General features: G+C 41.1%; 1 protein-coding gene across 2 annotated transcripts in view; it reads left to right on the forward strand.

Moving 5' to 3' along the window:
• The window catches only part of MFGE8 (milk fat globule EGF and factor V/VIII domain containing), a 63,812-nt gene extending 42,102 nt beyond the window's left edge, over window positions 1–21,710 (forward strand). The window contains exons 6-10 of one of the 2 annotated variants that reach the window (XM_069766225.1): window positions 5,983–6,138; window positions 8,093–8,237; window positions 14,479–14,681; window positions 17,706–17,861; window positions 19,593–21,710. In XM_069766225.1, coding sequence (XP_069622326.1) covers window positions 5,983–6,138; window positions 8,093–8,237; window positions 14,479–14,681; window positions 17,706–17,861; window positions 19,593–19,736 — 804 coding nt within the window. In that variant the 3' untranslated portion in view covers window positions 19,737–21,710. The remainder of the gene's footprint in view (window positions 1–5,982; window positions 6,139–8,092; window positions 8,238–14,478; window positions 14,682–17,705; window positions 17,862–19,592) is intronic. The other variant, XM_069766226.1, reaches the window with a different exon arrangement.
• The last annotated feature ends 424 nt before the right edge of the window (window positions 21,711–22,134 follow it).

The raw sequence follows: 22,134 nt of genomic DNA on the forward strand, positions 1-22,134 counted from the left end.
AGTGACAGCAAAAAGTACAGCCAAGAAGCAACGAAGAGTGGTGGTGGTGGGAGACTCACTACTGAGAGGCACAGAAGCAGCCATCTGCAGACCGGACATAACTGCAAGAGAAGTATGCTGCCTTCCAGGTGCGATGATCAAGGATGTGACCGATAGGATACCAAAGCTCTTCAGCTCCAAGGACGTCCACCCATTTCTTCTGATACATGTTGGCACCAATGACACGGCAAGGAAGGACCTACCGACAATCTGCAAAGACTTTGAAGAGTTGGGGAAGAAAGTAAAGGAACTGGATGCACAGGTAGTTTTTTCTTCTATCCTTCCAGTAGACGGGCATGGCACCAGGAGATGGAACAGGATCCTTGATGCAAACAACTGGCTAAGACGATGGTGCAGACAACAAGGATTCGGATTCCTGGACCACGGTGTGAATTACTTGTACGATGGACTCCTCGCCAGAGACGGACTACACCTCAACAAACCCGGGAAACACACATTCGCCAGAAGACTCGCTACACTCATCAGGAGGGCGTTAAACTAGAAGAAGAGGGGACGGGAAGAAAAACATTAGACTTGAACAAAGAAGACCCAGGAAAACATACTCAGAAGGGAGGTAAGAACATTTCTAAAACAATCCACAGCGAGGACATTGGAACAAAACAAAATCCTCTAAACTGCATGCTCGCAAACGCCAGAAGCCTGACAAACAAGATGGAAGAACTAGAAGCAGAAATATCTACAGGTAACTTTGACATAGTGGGAATAACCGAGACATGGTTAGATGAAAGCTATGACTGGGCAGTTAACTTACAGGGTTACAGTCTGTTTAGAAAGGATCGTAAAAATCGGAGAGGAGGAGGGGTTTGTCTCTATGTAAAGTCTTGTCTAAAGTCCACTTTAAGGGAGGATATTAGCGAAGGAAATGAGGATGTCGAGTCCATATGGGTCGAAATTCATGGAGGGAAAAATGGTAACAAAATTCTCATTGGGGTCTGTTACAAACCCCCAAATATAACAGAAACCATGGAAAGTCTACTTCTAAAGCAGATAGATGAAGCTGCAACCCATAATGAGGTCCTGGTTATGGGGGACTTTAACTACCCGGATATTAACTGGGAAACAGAAAACTGTGAAACCCATAAAGGCAACAGGTTTCTGCTAATAACCAAGATAAATTATCTTTCACAATTGGTGCAGAATCCAACCAGAGGAGCAGCACTTTTAGACCTAATACTATCTAATAGACCTGACAGAATAACAAATCTGCAGGTGGTTGGGCATCTAGGAAATAGCGACCACAATATTGTACAGTTTCACCTGTCTTTCACTAGGGGGACTTGTCAGGGAGTCACAAAAACACTGAACTTTAGGAAGGCAAAGTTTGACCAGCTTAGAGATGCCCTTAATCTGGTGGACTGGGACAATATCCTCAGAAATAAGAATACAGATAATAAATGGGAAATGTTTAAGAACATCCTAAATAGGCACTGTAAGCGGTTTATACCTTGTGGGAATAAAAGGACTAGAAATAGGAAAAACCCAATGTGGCTAAACAAAGAAGTAAGACAGGTAATTAACAGTAAAAAGAAAGCATTTGCACTACTAAAGCAGGATGGCCCCATTGAAGCTCTAAAAAAACTATAGGGAGAAAAATACTTTATCTAAAAAACTAATTAAAGCTGCCAAAAAGGAAACAGAGAAGCACATTGCAAAGGAGAGTAAAACTAATCCCAAACTGTTCTTCAACTATATCAATAGTAAAAGAATAAAAACTGAAAATGTAGGCCCCTTAAAAAATAGTGAGGAAAGAATGGTTGTAGATGACGAGGAAAAAGCTAACATATTAAACACCTTCTTCTCCACGGTATTCACGGTGGAAAATGAAATGCTAGGTGAAATCCCAAGAAACAATGAAAACCCTATATTAAGGGTCACCAATCTAACCCAAGAAGAGGTGCGAAACCGGCTAAATAAGATTAAAATAGATAAATCTCCGGGTCCGGATGGCATACACCCACGAGTACTAAGAGAACTAAGTAATGTAATAGATAAACCATTATTTCTTATTTTTAGGGACTCTATAGCGACAGGGTCTGTTCCGCAGGATTGGCGCATAGCAAATGTGGTGCCAATATTCAAAAAGGGCTCTAAAAGTGAACCTGGAAATTATAGGCCAGTAAGTCTAACCTCTATTGTTGGTAAAATATTTGAAGGGTTTCTGAAGGATGTTATTCTGATTTATCTCAATGAAAATAACTGTTTAACTCCATATCAGCATGGGTTTATGAGAAATCGCTCCTGTCAAACCAATCTAATCAGTTTTTATGAAGAGGTAAGCTATAGGCTGCACCACGGTGAGTCATTGGACGTGGTATATCTCGATTTTTCCAAAACGTTTGATACCGTGCCGCACAAGAGGTTGGTACATAAAATGAGAATGCTTGGTCTGGGGTAAAATGTGTGTAAATGGGTTAGTAACTGGCTTAGTGATAGAAAGCAGAGGGTGGTTATAAATGGTATAGTCTCTAACTGGGTCGCTGTGACCAGTGGGGTACCGCAGGGGTCAGTATTGGGACCTGTTCTCTTCAACATATTCATTAATGATCTGGTAGAAGGTTTACACAGTAAAATATCGATATTTGCAGATGATACAAAACTATGTAAAGCAGTTAATACAAGAGAAGATAGTATTCTGCTACAGATGGATCTGGATAAGTTGGAAACTTGGGCTGAAAGGTGGCAGATGAGGTTTAACAATGATAAATGTAAGGTTATACACATGGGAAGAAGGAATCAATATCACCATTACACACTGAATGGGAAACCACTGGGTAAATCTGACAGGGAGAAGGACTTGGGGATCCTAGTTAATGATAAACTTACCTGGAGCAGCCAGTGCCAGGCAGCAGCTGCCAAGGCAAACAGGATCATGGGGTGCATTAAAAGAGGTCTGGATACACATGATGAGAGCATTATACTGCCTCTGTACAAATCCCTAGTTAGACCGCACATGGAGTACTGTGTCCAGTTTTGGGCACCGGTGCTCAAGAAGGATATAATGGAACTAGAGAGAGTACAAAGGAGGGCAACAAAATTAATAAAGGGGATGGGAGAACTACAATACCCAGATAGATTAGCGAAATTAGGATTATTTAGTCTAGAAAAAAGACGACTGAGGGGCGATCTAATAACCATGTATAAGTATATAAGGGGACAATACAAATATCTCGCTGAGGATCTGTTTATACCAAGGAAGGTGACGGGCACAAGGGGGCATTCTTTGCGTCTGGAGGAGAGAAGGTTTTTCCACCAACATAGAAGAGGATTCTTTACTGTTAGGGCAGTGAGAATCTGGAATTGCTTGCCTGAGGAGGTGGTGATGGCGAACTCAGTCGAGGGGTTCAAGAGAGGCCTGGATGTCTTCCTGGAGCAGAACAATATTGTATCATACAATTATTAGGTTCTGTAGAAGGACGTAGATCTGGGGATTTATTATGATGGAATATAGGCTGAACTGGATGGACAAATGTCTTTTTTCGGCCTTACTAACTATGTTACTATGTTACTATGTTACATGACTATGGATGAGGATCCTATTGTTGCTGAAAACTGTCGGTATTAGGCAATAGATGTTCGCCACTCAGCATCAGAAAGTACATAGGACATGAAAGAAGAAAGAAATCGTGACGCGGTACTCACCCAGTTGCTGTAAAAGTGCAGTCCTTTATTAAACCATCATGGGTTTTAGACATGGTTCACAGGACAAGCAGGTAAATGGAGGAATGCGGGGAAGGAAGACCGACGACGGCCGTTTCGTGTGCGTGACGCTTCAACAGGTCAAGTTGAAGCGTCAAGCAAGCAAAAAGGCCGTCATCCGTCTTCCTTCCCCGCATTCCTCCATTTACCTGCTTGTCCTATGAACCATGTCTAAAACCCATGATGGTTTAATAAAGGACTACGCTTTTATAGCAACTGGGTGAGTGCCGCATCACTATTTCTTTCTTCTTTCAAGTACAAAGATTGAGTTTACATAATTTTTCTGTCTTGGGTTAGTCACTTTTTTGCCAAATACAGAGATAAAACGTAATCTCTTTTTCATTGGATAAGGGGAGATCTTGCTGATTACTCGCGGCCGTACTGCTCGGAACTACAAAGCCCTATTCTCAGTATCCCTGGAGATCTCAGTGGTCAGCAAATTATCCATTTTTCCTCTAATATGGAGGCTACCGCCTGATTTTACTTAAAAAGATAAACTGTTAGTTTACAAAAAAATTTCAAACAAGTTTTTTTTTTTTCTTTGGGGTGGGGGTGAAATATCCCTAATGTGTCTGAGTAATCCTTTGTATTATACTTACCAGTGGAGCAGAACGTTACAAGACATTTTCTTAAAAAATCTAAATCTTATGGTATGAGGCATTGTGCTGACGGGAAAATGCTGACCTGGACATCTTCTCAAGGACCGACCATCCACATCGATATTTGTAATTCAGTGTTTGATTTGTGTGAAACTAAATCTCATCTCCTGTGGTGGACTATTTCCTTCAGTTCTTCAGTTACACATCAACCATCTTTCCATCTTGGCACACCATTAGATGCAATTTCCTTTCATGGAGACCTTTTGTATAGGATTATATTCTTTAAGTTGTGCACACATGTAAGCATGTGACTGGATGCAATGCACAAGGCGGAACCAAAAAATAAAACTTTATTGCTTCTGGTATAGTGGTAGTGTGTGGATTATGCAATGCAAAACACAAGTCTTACAGTTCAATCAGAATAATCGAAGAAGTCTCTTACAAGATTCTACTAATCTTCCTTCAACTGGGTGGTACACCCATTCCTTTGCTATGCTAGCTCATGTTGACACAGTGGACCTAGCAGGGGTCTCCGGGATTCCCGCTTTGCCACAAGTCCTCCTGACTAATTACATGTATATCAAGGAACGCTGAGCCTCCTTCACCCCAGCCGACCCTCACCCCATCTGTTGTCCTTGTCCAGGCCGACCCCTCTACCATACGTTGGTGTAGGAAGTGACGGCTGCAAGCATTCTCCGGTCAAAGTCTCCTCTTGGATCTTGGTGCATGACCGATGGCGGGTGTCTCCTGAGCATAAGGGAAAGAGGGCTGGTCTCCAGTTCCTGTTCGTCGTCTTACCTCTGAACATTGACCGTCACAGATTTGGGATTCGGACCTTGACCGTGGTAGTCTGGGCTCTGCCTCTTGTCTGGCTTAGATCTGGTTCTTTTCTCTTGTCTTGATTAGATGTCGGGTCTTCAGATCTCACTGGCGTCGTCCGGGCACTGTCTAACAGTGGCCAGCACCCTGCAGTTGCACGGTCTCCTCTGAGGTCTGTGACACTGGCATCAGTGCCATCTCCGGCCCACATTCCACTGCTCCTCTCCTTGGCGCCAAATCCCACTGGTGCACAGTTACTTTATATCTGGGAACCTCATCATCTAAGGCACCTGACTGGGTCCCACACATGAACTTGTTCCCCCTGCAACTCTTCCAGTGCCGGATGATTCCGTCTAGCCAGTAGATGGCAGCCTTTCCGCTCTAATGCCACACCACGCAGGGCCTCTTCAGGGGTACCATCGCCTTGTCTTACACACAGACCTTGTAAGATACATTTAAAGGATTGTCTGACATTTAAAAAAAAAAAAAAAAAAAGTGGGGCATGAACGGCAAATGTGTGGAAAATGACAAAATAACGAATACTCCCTCAACTGAATGGTTAGATTCCAAAGTACAGGATGATTTGATGCCGTAAACACTCTTTGTCTATAAGATGACATGCAAGTTACTAAACTAATAAGTGGTTTATAGGAGCTATATCGGTACTGGTGGAGATGATAGAACCCATATAAAGGCATTGTACAGGGGTCCACCACATTTGCGCTAATCCTAATGATTACTTAATTGTTTTACTTCTCTTCCTATCTCTATTTGTGCTTACACTTTCTGTATTACTATGTTTCTATAGGTTAATCTCTTGAGGCAGATACGAGTTTCTGGGATCATTACTCAAGGTGCCAGTCGGATGGGCAAGGCAGAGTACGTGAAGGAATTTAAGGTGGCATACAGTGTGGATGGACATGAATTCACCTTTTACAAAGTTGATGGACAGAAAAAAGACAAGGTGGGATTTTTTTCTGCTGATTTAGTGTAAAGTTAAGAGGAAGGTACATTTGAAAATGGCCTATTTATTTATCACAATTTGTATTAAAAATAATGGGAAACAAATTCTTGCAATTTGGCTTTTTAAAACTGTTACTACTTGTTGTTTCAGGAAATAACACATGTACAAAGCTTCAGTGGTCATATCCAGACACTATATCTTTTGTATCTAATTGGTCTGTGGAGAGGTCATTGTGAATGGAGGGAAACTGTGACATCACCTATTGTGATTGGTGGATCTTGTGTTATTAGAGATGTGTTATCTGTCATTACAATCCTGCCTCTACTGATAACAAAACTCCTCTAAACTCTTCATGACAGGACAGTGACTATGGGAGCAATTCATGAAGACTGACGATCCTCTCGCCGGTCTTGATAAGGTGGCATTTTGGAGAAGACACTTGTGATTCACTAAGAGGCAAACTCCACTGCTTGTCATGAATTTGAGCAGGGTTTGCCACACCCCGTTCCACCCACTTTGTCAAAGCTGAGGCAAGAATACACCAAAAGTTGCATTCTATTGTGCAACCTCACGTTTGTGCAAAAAACTGCAACTTTTACAGTCGTGTGGTTTTTTATTTTTTTTTCCATCTCCACAAGTCTGAAGAAAAAGCTTAGAATTGCCCCATGAATCCAAAAATGCGTTTGGCCAGTGTAAAAATAGCAGTATTACTAATTTTGCAGCTTTTTTTCCCCTTATTCTTCATATTATGATATTTATACAAATAAATAAATACCTCTAACAAACCTCCCTGATTTGAACTATGGGTAATTTTCAAGTGATGGCTTCCCTATACGGGCATGTGCACACGTTGCAGATTTGCCTGCGGATCTGCAGCAGTTTTCCATCCGGTGTACAGTGCCATGTAAACCTATGGAAAACCAAATCCCAGTGCACATGCTGCTGAAAATACCGCGCGGAAACGCTGCAATTTATTTTCCGCAGCATGTCAACTCTTTGTGCGGATTCCGCAGCGTTTTACACCTGCTCCTCAATAGGAATCCGCAGGTGGAATCCGCGCAAAAAATACTGCGTGAAAAAGATGGAAAGATCCGCACAGAAATCTGCAACGTAGGCACATGGCCTAAGGCTACTTTCAAATGTCTGTTTTTTTGATGGATGTAGAAACGAAAAAACAATGTTTGTTTCTCTCTCATGAGTCATCCATATTTTAAAGGGAACCTGTCATATAAAAAAAATCACTGTTAACCTGCAGATTAATCATATATCTGCAAGTTAATAGATTTTTTTTTTTTTTTTGCATGATGGGTTCCCGCCAAAGAGATTTTCCACTACTTTATCATTTGATGATTTATCCTTAGGATCAGTCGTTAATGGCTGATTATTCAGGGTCCAACAGTTTCCACCTGGAAGTGTTGGATTGTGGAGCTGCTCCGTCTACTGAATAGTGGACACAGCAGGGTACTGCGCATCTGCCTCCTATTGAAAGCATTTGAAGGCAGATGTGCAGTACCCTGCCGTGGCCACGATCAGAAGATGGAGCATCTTCACAGTTGAGCACTGGCAACAGCTGATCGCCGGGGGGGTGCTGGGTGTCGTCAGACATTGATCTATCCTAAGGATAATTCATCTGTGTGTGTTTGTGTCTGTGGTTGTTTGGTTGTTTTTTTGTCTTGTTTATTTTTTTCCACTGGAGGAAGTAGCTTATGTGTTCTTAAATTCCCCGTCACTGCTAGTCACAGCGACTTAGTTGGTAATACTGAAATCCTCTTTTATAGCAGGATCAAAAAAATGTTGAATTGCATGGGCAATATGTTTTTCATGTGTTGACAATGAATTGCAGGTGCTAAACCTCAGAGTATTATGTGGCAAGCATTGCTCGCCATTGCTGCAAGTGAGAGCTGATTAGTATAATGTCTCTAAATAAAAACACTCTTCTGTTTCTTCCTTTTAGATCTTCCATGGAAACCTGGACAATGAAGGCAGAAAGGCCAATATTTTGAGTCCTCCTGTCACCGCACAGTACATCCGTGTCTACCCCGTGACCTGTCACAGAGGCTGCACGCTGCGCTTTGAACTCTTTGGTTGTGAAATGAGTGGTAAATCTTTTTTTTTTTCTCTTCTGTTTAACTGAATTATCTCAGAATCTCTGCTCGACTATCCTTACGATAACTAGTTTTGTAAATAACTGTCAGACCCCTGTACTAATATTACTGAAAACTGCCCTTCTAAACATATTTTTTCAATTTGAATACTTTTTTTTAAAGGGATTTTGTCACCTGGTGTCTTTTTACCTCTTCTGAGAGCAGGAGGATGTAGGCAAAGAGAAGCTGAATCCAGTGATGTCACTTAATTTACTGGTTCCAGCAGTTGTCACATCAGAGTATTTAGATGAAGCATTGCAGCAGAGCTGAGAAAGCTAGCCCCGCCCACACTACGCTTTCTGTGTACATTCTCTATACACAGTGAGCTGCTTATGACAGGAGGGGGCGGAGTCAGACTTCTGCCTGCTAGTCACAGGATTGATAATCACCAGATGATGTAAACCACCCCACACAGCTTGACACGTGACACATCCTTGATGCTGCCCTCAGATTACATAGCAAAAACCTGCTGATGGATTCCCTTTAAATCTTCATAAAATATTATATTTACAAATTCACTGCTTTACTTCTTTAGTGATCTATTCTTGAACAATTTTGATTTATATGATGTTTTGATCTCAAATCATCTCTAAAGCTAAATCAGAATATTCAAGAATCCCAAGGCACCAGAGGATAATCCTTAAAAGATCTTTGATCTTTATTCCATATTAAAGAATCACAATAATAGGAAGACAAGGCAATGTTTTGGCCTCATCTGGCCTTAATTACGCCTCAAAATTCAGCTGTTTGTATAGAATGTATCAATGGTGCATGGGACTTTCCCATTGGTCTCGGAATTTTACTAGTTTTCAGATCTCCTATTGCTAAGTACTGTGGGAGGCCACATAATAGTTACGGAGCTAAGCTGCTAGGTCTCATGACTGACAGCTACAGAAAAATAAACCATTGTCTGCTTCCAAAGGCAGCCACTAAAGTTTCCATTGCTGACAACATAAAACAATCATTTATAATTTTTTCTTTAATAAATAGTGTGTGTATGTGTGTGTGTGTAAATATACAAGTGCTTCTCACAAAATTAGAATATAATCAAAAAATTATCCAGGAAATTGGCTAGAATTGTCATGTCAGAATCTATGTGGTATTGTCAAGACAAAGATGAGACCCAACAATGCAGATGAGCTGAAGGCTGCTATCAAAGCAACCTGGGCTTCCATAACACCTCAGCAGTACCACAGGCTGATCGCCTCCATGCCATGCCGCATTGATGCAGTAATTGATACAAAAGGACCCCCAACCAAATATTGAGTGCATTTACTGAAAACATACACTTCAGTAGGCCAACATTTCAGATTCTAAAATCCTTTTTCAAGCTGGTGTTATAAAGTGTTCTAATTTACTGAGATAATGACTTTTGGGTTTTCATGGGCTGTAAGCCATAATCCTCAACATTAACAGAAATAAACACTTGAAATAGATCACTCTGTAATGGCTCTATATAACAAGTTTCACTTTTGTATTGAAGAACTGAAATTAATTAATGTTTTGATGATGTTCTAATTTAGTGAGAAGCATTTGTACGTACGTTCAAACGAAAAAATTACGTTTGTTTGCTTTATTGACCTTTCTCTCCACATCTACTAAATGAACACTGACACCAGCTAATAGAGTAGAATTACTAACTTTTCATCTGTTAGGGCATAGGGATCAGGTTTGCCCATAAGGTTTTACATTTTTCTAGACAACTTATCCTATGATCATATACTTACGATTACCGCAAGGTGTCGGGGGGGGGGGGGGGGGGGGTTGGGTGTCTGCACCGGACCCTCCCGTGTATGATCCAGAGCAGAGGGACCCTCATTTGAATTTGACCTACAGGGGTTAGAAAGCCTGGACCCATGCTGATCATCCGATGGTAAAGTCCGTTTCTATACCAGAAGGGGTTGTCCTTGAGATAGCTTACCTTTTGAGAGGAGGAGTAATCCGGCTGTTTTTTTACATTTACTTTTCTAAAAAGAAATGGGTAAGTTTTGTTTTTTTCATCACTATTTTTTTATTTAAAAAAAAGTTGGTAATCTTGCAATCTTCAGTGGTCACTGGGGAGTTTTAGACTCCTACTTCCTGTCCTTTCTGGAACAATTTTCAGCAAGGCTCCATATGATCAGAAGCAGGATTACATTACAGCTAACGCCTCTATATACAGCTGATAACGCCGGATCCACCAATCACAATAGGTGATGTCACCTCTGTCTATACCCCCACCTCCTTTCACAATGACCTTTGCACGTGTCCTTTAGATGCTTCTATACGAAATATAGGGTCAGGATCTTATTATTGTGGCTAATGTTTGTGTTGTTTCCTGAAACAAAAGGAAGATAGTCTAAAAAAGCCTCAGTGGCTAGTGTGAACATTTATATTTTTGATACAGATTGTAATTTAAAAAAAAAAATCAAAAAATATTTTTAAAATACTTTTAATGCAACAATTTGAATTAAATAATAATTTTCTGATGATGGCTGCATGTGCAGAAATTATTTTTTCTTTTATTGGGCTAAAAAGACCACTGCAGTTTTAATCTTCTTTATTGAGTTAAAGTCACAAATGGATCGAAGAAGGAGAATAAGTAGAAGTCCTTGCTTAATTATCTTTCCTTATGAATCCACTCCTGATTGTGGCTCAAAAAACTGCATCCAAAATTGGAATTAAATTGCCACTACTTATTGAATCCCCTAGAGTTTTGGTGCTTTTGGCCTATACTATAGCAATCATCCATCATTCAAGTTACAACCAGTCTCAGTTGGTCAGTGCGGAGGCCAGCGATTGGCTGCAGCGGTCATGTGAGTGAAACATTCTAGAGAAAATATTGTAGACAATTCGGCTTCGGGTGTGTTGACTTGAGTGGTTTAAAATATTAATTTATTAGTAACATTAAAACATGAAGTGTGCAATGAAAAACCTATGTGTTTCAAGCTCTTGGTAGAGAACTTGATGTTTGAAACTCGTTCGATTTCAAAACACTGAAAGCTAAACTCAAACTGGCAAAACTTTTTATTGGATTGTTTTTTAGTAAATTATATGGTAAAATGAATGGTGTCATTCAAAACTACAACCTGCCCCTCCTAACACAAGTCCTCATGTGGCTATGTCATTAGAAAAATCAAGTTATGAATCTTGGAAAAAGGGGAGACAAAACTAAAGCACAGAAAATAAAATTGGCCTCAGCATGAAAGGGTTAAACCGCCACTAGTTGTGGGTAAATTTAGCAAAATCCAAAAAATCCCCATAGGGCCTGATTCATCATTTCAGTTCTGCAAGTGTTTTGGCGTGAATGCCTCTCTATTGGTGACGTATTTATTTGCAATAATTTTATTAAATTGTTTGGGCCTTTTTTTTCAAGATGGTTTTGTGTTTTTGTTTTTTATATTTCATTGTAGCACTTCCGAAAATTTTTGACAAATTCATGAAATGTGACTTTAAAAAAACAAAAACAAAACAAAACACAAAGTTGCAAGACTTGGCACAACTCTACTTCAGTCTCCCCCTCCCAGGAGTGACTTTATGTGTACCATATATTTTGGTGCATTTTTTGCAACGTATTGTGAAATGTGCAACTTTTTCTACTCACAAAACCAGGTAAACGCAGGGAAATTAGACAATTTTGGGCTTTGCACAAAATTCATTCTGTACGTCATTTCGATGAATTTGGCTCAAACGTAATTGGATACCGCAGCTCAAAAACGAAAAGGGACTTTAAAAGAACAAAGCAAAATGCAGATGATGAATGCGGCCCATAATGCATACAATTCTAACTATTACACCTGTAAGATTCCTTTTCTTCAGTGTGTGCTCTAGAACTGATGATCTAGAGTTATCAGCAGTGAGATCTGATCTGGTGTCTGGCCTGGATTATCTTGTTAGAACGCTTCCTATCAGTGTCTCCATCTAATGGCATTGAGGGACATTACACGGCAGCGCACCATCGGTGCCAGATGAGTCAGCTCAGTGTTATGTTCTTGCAGGGAAGATTATTGAGAAATCCTGCTGCTGTTTGTATCGTTTGGTGATTCATAAAGGGTGGGGGGTTGAGTCATGTTCTTAGATGAAAGCGAAGGCATGGTGTGAGCATCCACATCTCGCCCTCCCTTAGTAATTTGCTAAACTATTTTGTCTACAGTTTTTCTAATATTTAGAGATGATGGAAATTTGAATTGCATCGAAGTTATTTGACACCAATTTAATGTTCCTTGTTACGATCTGAGATCTCGCTATATCTCAACACACCTAGAATGTTAAAAAAAAAAAAACAAAAAAAAAATCTCACTGCGTCCTCCTAACTGTGGCATCCCCAGCACGTCTTTCGATTGCTATCCCCCGCCCAAACATCATGCATGCATCACTCTACAACATGATGAAGTCCTGGCGCTGCTAATCGAGAGGCGCTGGCCTTGCCGCAGGTAGCCGAAGGTTCACAGTGGCAATGATCTGCCATGGACTCCACAATAATAATAATTTATATCCATAAAGGTGTTGTCCTTTACTGGACCACCACTGCTTAGTCCATTCAGGGCCCTATAGAAAACAAAGCCACTCACCTCTAGCAGTGGCGCTGTTCCAGCTAGGGTGACGCTATTGTTGTGCCACGTGATCATTGCAGCCACTGACTGGCTACAGTCTTTGCCAATTTGTTAGAGTGGACTTCCAATCTGGGATTATTGATGAGCTGGAGATGATCACGTAGCACAACAATGTCATGCCACCTGCTAGGAACAGCAATGCCAATATTGCTGGAATGGCGCTTGAAAGTGAGCCACCATTGTTTTTATTTTCTATGGGGCCTCAAATTGATAAGCAAGGATTGTTGAGTAGTGGACAACCTCTTTAAAGCTCACATTATCTCTGTAATATTGGAACAGACCGTGAGAGAAGATGGATTTAAAGGGGTTACATGGGTTGAAAAAAGACCTAGGTCCATCAAGTTCAACCTTTCTCCACCAATTGTACATTTTGTCACTAATTTAACTATAACCGCAATGTTATGTGTATCGAGGAAATCATCCATTCCTTTTTCAAAAGCTGTCATTGTGTCTGCCATTACTACCTCTTGTGGTCGGCATTCCACATTCTGACTGCTCTAACTGTAAAGAAACATTTCTTATTTAGCTGCCGGATTCGCCTTTCTTCCACCTGTAATGAGTGCCCACTGATCCTTTAGTATATCTGTACCAAGTTTGGACATTATCCCAAATACGGGGCACTGGGGCTCTTCAGAATCTAGCGGCGGTCGATTTATGCGCACCTCTGCTTCATTCATTCTTAGTGTCTTCGACCGACACTCCCATTAAGAATGAATGGAGCTACAGCGCACATGATTGTCTCGCTCCATTCTGAAAAGGTCAGGATCTTGGGATCAGGGGTGGTCCTAGTGGACACTACACTTTTTAATGCAAAACATCAGAGGTCCTTCTAAACCAAACCCAACCCTCAACGGACTGTTTATAATTGAGAAAAGCCTCAGAAGTATCTTCTCCCTCCCAGCCCCAAAAATAACATTCTCACTCGCCTGACCCGAACAGACATGTTAATGGCAGTCAGGGGAGATGGCTGTCATCTGACCGATCAGTCTTGTCATGTCTGTGGCCTGCAGTACGCTAACACCAAGTAGAGTCCAGTACAGCACTTGACAGCTGAGTGATGGGCTCTCGCTCACGTTGGTGTTTACTACATGCATTATAGGTGTGACCACACACACACACAAATCACTCTTATCCGTCATCTGGATTTTTCTCCGGTGTTAATCACCAGCTCATTGATTAGGAACAGATGGCTGCTCGCTCCACAGCTCCAGTTTATTACTCTGCATCCTTGGGGTCTGTTAAGAAAGAACCCCTCATTCCAGGGTCTGATATAGTTGATGGTATGAGCTCCATTATTCTGGAGATTTTAGGGCTGTTATCTATTCTATAGAACTCTGAAAATATTATATATGTCCATAGCTCCTCTTGTCAGGATTTATCCACATGTCGCTGTCAGGTTCTGTTTTCGAAAGTCACGGCAATGCACTGACCTCACAGAGAATTTGTAAAATAAACTGAATATGATTGTAATGTGTGATTATATGTACCGGTATATTTATCTCCTCCGGACTGTGTTGCTGTCACTTCAGAAGTCACGCTTGCACTGAGCTTGTAATTCTGAGCACGCCTCTTTTCCCACCCTTTTATAAACCGTTGTGTTACAGTGTATTTCAACACGGTAGGTTGCTCAGACCCCCTCGGAATGAAAACCCATATGGTTCCTGATAAGCAAATAACCGCATCCAGTGTCTTCAAGACTTGGGGGATTGATGCGTTCACCTGGCACCCACACTATGCCCGCCTGGACAAGATTGGGAAGACCAATGCCTGGACTGCCAGCGAGAATAACCAGTCACAATGGCTCCAGGTATGTATTCTCTGTTGGTTGGGGTATGTTATGCTTACTGGGCCGTTTTAGCTTTTTGTTCACGTATTGTCTTTTTCCATTTTATGTTCCTTTTTATTTGCTCCTTCTGATTAATAGATAACCAAGGTGGATTGTCGCCTACAAATGGAAGAATGACTTTGTACATAGAGTTAGGGACGTTTTTATGGACTGATTGAGTGTTCTTGAACACCAGCCTGGGTAAACATGCCAGCAAAAGGGCAAATCGCTTCCTCGCTGAGTGATTGGCGTCTATTGAGTTTATGCCGGCATGGAGATCTTCGTTGTTGGCACATGGCCCCATGTAAATGGAGGATGTGGTGCTGATAATATGCATATTATTTAGGGGCCAAACGAGCTCATTAGTCATTGTTCTCAGCCCGTGTGAACAGGCCACTAAGCAAGACAACAAAAACTCCTCTAACTCTCTCCACCATGTGTATTGTACACGAGCTTTATATGTCGAGCGTGAGTGTATGGCGTGATTTCAGGGGCAGGCGGATGGGAGATCATTATTTGTACTAGTTTTGGCAATACTAAAGGGTTGCAGTATAGGGTGCAAATGATCACACGAGGTTCAATAAGGAGACTGAATAAAAAAATGTAAAGTAAGAAATTAATTAAAAATATTAATAGACAAACAAAAGTCTAATTCTCTCCCTCTTTTCCCAATCTGAAACTAAATAAAGCATATTTAATACATGATATTAAAGAGTTTGTAAAAGTTCAACCTATCAAAGCCTAAAATTAATTAACCCATATGGTAAATTCTGTAAAGAAACAGAAAAAAAAGAAATGCCAGTGTAACTGTTTTTCCGTCACCGCACCTCTCCACCCCCTCAGGGCTAGCATATTTTTTTAATGAAAACCAAAACATTGTATATACCCCAAAATGGTGCAAATGAAAACTACAGCTCACCTCAGACACACAAATCCTTTTACAACTCCATCAAAAGAAAAATTGGAAAGATACAGGTCACAGAAAATTGCAAATTTTTTTTTTTCAAAACATTTAAAAAAAAATTAAAGCAACCATTTGTTATTGCCATAATGCTGGAGAAATATGGTGTCAGGCCATTGTTGCCGTACACTGATTGGCAGCCCCCCCAAAAAACAATACTGGAATTGCAATTTTTTTTTTTTTTAATCTTACCAATTTTTCCGCATCTTCTAGTACATTGTGTTGTATAATGAATGGATTTAAGCAAAAAAAGAAACCTCAAGCCCTCATACAAATGTGTACATAAAAATAAAAAGGATATGGCTCTTAAAATAAGAGGGGGAAAAAAAAAAGAAAATGTTGGTGAAAACGCAATCCCCAGTGTTGTGACGCAAGAACAGTCACTGATCATTCCCTCCTTATTCACAGGTCAGTGTGACCGCTCGCTGACCCATCCAAGTCCGGATTCTTTTTTTCTCTGGTCCAATTCTGGTCAGTCTGTGGGATTAAGCAGAAATGTCTGCACACACTGAAGCCTCCTGTGTGCTATACATTTCTCATGCTATTTTTCTCTGAAGAAATTTTGACAAGATTGTGTGACTGTTGCCTTCCCCACCATTTTATATAAGATGGCTTATAGAGCCATAACTAATATACTCAGTAGCATTAAAGGGGAAATAAATTGTTACATGCCCAAGTTTCATCTGATGTTGGATTGTACTCGTCCACGCAAGTCAATGAGAGCGTGAAAAACATCGGACTGCACTCGCACGACATCTGAGTGCCGTCCAATTTCTGCGCAATGACAGAATGGAGAAGATGGAATACGTTTTTTTTTTTCTCCATCTTCTCATCAGAGAGGGTCGAAGCACACTAGATGACCCTGAATCTGCCCTACTTCTCCTGCATGACAGACTCTACGGTCGTCTGCACCTACGTGACGCTCGCTCTGTTCATTCTCTATGGGTCTGCCTAAGAATGCCATGGCAGTGCTGTAGAGAATCAATGGAGTGTCGGTCAAGCAAGTACAATGCCACTCTATTGAAGTGGGATGGAAGCGCCTTGTTCTGTTAATTGGTGGTGGTCTCATCTCTCAGACCCCTTCTGATCTAGATGGTATCGCCAATCCTGTGTCTAGGTGATAACGTGGTCACCCATACTTCATGATGTTTGCTCAGACATTGCACTCGGCTTCACCATTGGAAGTATATCTTTGGCATACAGGGGCACTGCTTGGCCATGCGTGGCCCTGAGGACATGCTTGTCATTTTTAATAACCGCTGTCCCATATAAGCCGGATACCTATTTTCTAATCAGTCTATTTATTGCACACTACATACAATGGACAGAGCAGCTGTCAGCACCCGGGCAGTTTACACCGACACCGCTGCGGACAGTAGTTCCATCATGCCAGCTGTTACAGTCCTCACTATCCCACCATGCCTTTACCCCATATATGAACGGTAAACTTTCCTCGACTTTTTCATCTAAGTGTGTTAGTTTAGTTGGAGAACATCAAGAAAACCGAATATTGTAAAGAAGTCACGCTTAGAAGCCAAAGGCCTCCACCAGCGTGACCATCAATAATGGTGTTTATATCAGGGGAAAACACAACTGAAATGAAAGTGATGATATAGCGAGCCTTTGATATACATTCCCCTCTATGGCTTTTCCCTGTGTTTTCATTCTTCCCGTGACCGACAGCAGTCCTGTGTAAATAAGTCAGCACTCTGATGTTGGAAGTGCTGTTTCAGCTTGAAAACAGATGTTATCTCTGTGCCATTTGGATTGTTGTGATATGGTCCCTGGCATTGTTTTCTTCCCGGCCTTCCGGAGCTCATTTCATGGCACTTGATGAATAACTGGATTACTCCGTGTTCCTTTTTCATGGTTACTATATAGCAGAACAGAAGCACCTTTACCGCCTTTTCATCATCTGCTTGTTCTTATTAGTTACAGTTCATCTTTGTTTCTTTTATATTTTATTTGACAAAATATTTTTCTATAATATTATTATTCTAACGCTTTGTGTGTTCCATATCTCTCTTTTTGCCTTTCCTACATAGATTGATCTAGGCGTTAATAAGAAGATCACTGGAGTTATCACACAAGGTGCAAAGGACTTTGGAAATATTCAGTATGTGGAAGCATATAAAATAGCGTACAGCGACACTGGCTCAACATGGCTTGTGTACCAGGACAGTCGCACCAAAACAGACAAGGTATGTTCTTCCTGCAATCCCATAATATGAATAGGCTAGTTTATAAACTTCTACCGATGTAGCAGAACCAAGCTTGTAATTTTGAAACCTATTGTAGCATCACAATGTGAGAACAATGGCATTACATCCGATTTCATGGACATTAAAAGGGTTGTACAGGATTGGGGTTCATGCTTGCAGTTACTCTATGTGCCTGCAGACTTGTGAATCCTCACAGCGCGCACATTGCACACTGTCAGAATTCTCCAGTGCTGGGAGCAGGCGGGCGCGTGACCACAAGTTTGTGATTTGCGTGCCGAATAGACGTGAGCAGACTCCCTCAATGCTAGGAAATTGAGAGAGGCCGACTTGTCTAGTCGGAATGTGTCTGGAAGAATGCACATAACATACTTGTGGTCACATGACTGCCTGCTTCTGTTACCCGAGAATCTCGACACCACGCACTGCGCGCACTGTGAGGATTTAAAGTCTGCAGTCGCATAGTGACTGCAGGCTTGAGCCCCAAACCTGGACAACCATTTTTAACCTACAGCCGTGACGAAAAGTTTTGACACTGACACAAATTTTGTTTTCTATAAAGTTTGCTGCTCTAGTGTTTTTTTTTTTTTTGTTTTTTTTACATCTTTTTAGTTGTATGTTTCTCTGCTATATTGAAGTTCAATTATAAATATATCCTATTTTTTTTAAACATACATCAGGTTTAAGCAAAGACTCAGTGTTTTTAGCGTTGACCTAAATTTTTCAAGACTTCTGCGATTTGCACTGGCAACTGCATATCAGGAACTCGGTCACATACTGACTGATGGCAACCATAAAAGATCTAAAGAAACAGTAGAATTTGTGAAAGCCAAAATTTATGTCAGCCTCCAACATTTGCCCACTACTGTACTGTTCTTAATTTGGTGAGCGTATACAACTAAAGCAACCCCAGCTCTTCTACATTATCATGTTTAAAGGACCAGAACGTCTAAATTACCAGATGAAAGTTGTTCCTACAAATAAATAACCTTCCATCAATCAATAGCACAAAGGAAGATGAGAAACTTTGTAATGTATCTTATGCCGAGAAATTGGCATGTGTGTAATATCAGACTCTCCTACCACTGTGCCCCTGCACAGATTATAGGATCCATCCTCAGAAACAGCGGTAAGAACGGAGGAGTATCCGCTTCAGGCTGAATTCACATGGGTGTTGAATTTCGCGCCTTAATCAGGCCTGCAAATTGCAGACCTGATCGGCTCCGGGTGCATGAGCTTACTCCTGTTTACAAGCAGTAGTTTGGTCTGTAAATCAAAGCAGACTAGAACACGTTCGATTTTTTTTTTTTTTTTGTTTTTGTTTTTCTTCCACATGGACTATCACTTGGTATTTTCTGCACACAAGGCCAAAAACACCCTGGTGTAAACGTAGCCTTACAAACCCTAGTAGCAGAGTGTTTCTGACCTTCATAGACTTCTGTGGGCAGCAGCTGTAACCTGATCCCTTAGTGAATTGCTATTCTGTCAGATTTTACCAGTGCCACAGAGTAAGTGGTCAGTGCAGGAGAAGACGAGTCTGGTAGGTGGAGAACGAGCCAATCTATCTTTTAATGAGCTGTATGACAAAGTTGGCTCTGCCGAGCACAGGGCAGTTCTCAGCCTCTTTATTCGTCCGTGAGTGTAATGTAATTGTATATTGTGATTGCCGTGTGATATTCTAAAACCAGTTCCTGTTCTTTAATATTTTGACAGGTGTTTCTTGGAAATACTGACAACTATTCCCACAAAAGGAACCTCTTCAGTCCTCCTTTCTCAGCCCGTTACGTGCGCATTCTTCCCCAGTCCTGGCACGAGCGGATCACGCTGCGGATGGAGCTTCTTGGATGCGACAACTGAACAGCAGACGAGTTAATGACAGTAGCATTGTGCACCAAGTGATCGATCAGTTGCCATTTTTTTCGTATACTCCCCTCCTGTCCATGTAATTGTTGTCAGAATACCGGAGGGTCCTCGGTCAGTGGCAGGTCCCCCTATCTTTGGCTGAAGTGGAGCAGATTCCATGTAACTACACGATTAAGCTGCTACATCGGGACTTAACACTGCCAAATGACATAATTAACGCCCAAATTAACGGTCCTGACTGATCGGCTGTCAGATGTTCGGGGGAGCTGTAATTCATGTTGTGAATTTCTTGCCACCTTGTCGTGTAACCAGTTCAGTATTTTAAAGCTTTGAAGTGCACTGTTGATAAACCACAATGCTGCTACTCCATCCACTGGCGCATCAGCATTGGACAACTAGAGTCCTTTGTATTTCAGTATTCTAGTTCTACCACACCCAAATTTGTGTTGGCTATTTTAATGTCATTTTCCTGATATCACCTTTAATGTTACTATATAGACTCCGACCTTCTGTCAGGTTCATCAGACAAGTAACCCTGGCTCCTGTAATGTCTGGCTGCACATGGTCCCACCAAATGGTTTATATATCGAGAGGAATCCTCATGTACATCCGCTTTACTTCGAGGGGAGATTAGCTCTTCACCTCCGGCATTCGTAGAACCTGTATGATTGTTCGCAGGGGTCCTGCAGCCCCATAGTAGGGGATCGTTAAACCTCAGCGCACACAAGGACCAAAGCTGCCCACACATCTTTCATCCTTAGGCCTCCTTCACACGTCTTTTTTTTTTTTTTTTTTTTTTCCGCATATGAAAAAAAAAAAGGCAATTTTTATCAATGTGCTTAATTTAGATATTCGGTGTTTGCCCGTTTATCATCAGTAATTTTCTTTTATGCAAATACCGTAATATAAAAAAAATTGCAGTTTTTTTTACCTGTTTACAATGCTAATCGCGTATAACACACAGACCTGCATGAGTGATTTTGATCCAAAGAATGACTCAATGAATAATCGCATGCGTGGCAGTTTTTAATTCTTTTTGGGGACTCCCGATTCGTGAAAAAAAAAAAAATAAGGGTGTGCGTGTATATAGTATCTGTTTTTTCACTTGTTTTATCTTTACTTTTCACAGACCTGTGAATGAGGCCTTGCTTATCTGTCAGCTGAACATTTCTTCTGACCTCCCCATCACATCTGAATTATAAGGCAGAGAACGTTTTACATGTGCGATCATCTTCTCTCTGACCTCATCTGTTGGCAGGACTCTGTACACAAAAGATGGACGGCTAGTAGTGCTGAGCGAACGTGCTCGGATAAGGTGTTATCTGAGCCTGCTCAGGTGCTGAGTGTGTTTGGTGTGCTCGAATAATTTGTTAGAGTCCCCGCTGCTGCATATCTCATGGCTGTTCGACAGGCGCAACATACGCAGAGGTTGCCTATTTGTTAGGCAAGACATGCAGCTGCAGGGACTCGAACATATTATTAGAGCACGCCGAAGACTCGGTTATTACCCAAGCGTGTTGGGATAACACCATATCCGAGCATATTCGCCGATCACTAATGGCTAGTACTGCTGACATTGCAGGTTCAGAAGACTTTTCTTTAAAAATTTATATAGACTTTTGGATGGGCCAGCAGAAAATTTTTTCACAGAAGCCCCAAATGGCCTGGAAAGCTGTGAAATTACACCCATTCTTTGCAATGTCAGGGTTCTTTGTTGCAGTTTATGGGCAGTAAGCAGTGATTTCTATAAATTTCCACCATTTATATCCTACAGATACAGTACAAGGTCATTAAATTTAGAAAGTCTCAACTAGAAAGGATATGGCTTTATCATAGCATAGTGTCTGTTCACAAATGTGGAGGATTGGTTATTACCCTTTTTATAAAGTCACTGTAAGGAGCACTTTAACTTAAAGGTTATCTACTGTTTTAAAGGGCTTAATAAAATCCTAAAACATTACCGGTGAACCCAGTCTGTAAGAGAGGTGTTTATTTTTCCTGTGACTTGAGAAATGAAGCCTCATCTTGTGAGGAGTGCAACTATCGGAATCCAACTGTGTGAGGCCAGGTTTGTGTCGTGTTTTCGAAATGCATACAAGTATGGAGGCCATTTATTGCTGCTATCTCCGTAAACTACGTACTACAGTGTTTTAGAATGAAGGGAAAAAAATGTAAAATGAGGTAACACTGTGTGAAGGCTCCCTAAGGACTTGTGCACAATGTTGCATTAGGTATACACCTATGGTTTCACTGGGGAAAACCACTACATATAAACACACTGGTGTGAAGATTTATCAAGCAAAATGGGCCAAAATTCTGGAGTAATTTGTACCACAAAAAAACTCTTTCATGACTTTGTACCATATTTACTTCTTGTTTTACACCAGAGGTC

This window comes from Ranitomeya imitator, chromosome 4, assembly GCF_032444005.1.
Source record: "Ranitomeya imitator isolate aRanImi1 chromosome 4, aRanImi1.pri, whole genome shotgun sequence".
NCBI classification, from domain to species: domain Eukaryota; kingdom Metazoa; phylum Chordata; class Amphibia; order Anura; family Dendrobatidae; genus Ranitomeya; species Ranitomeya imitator.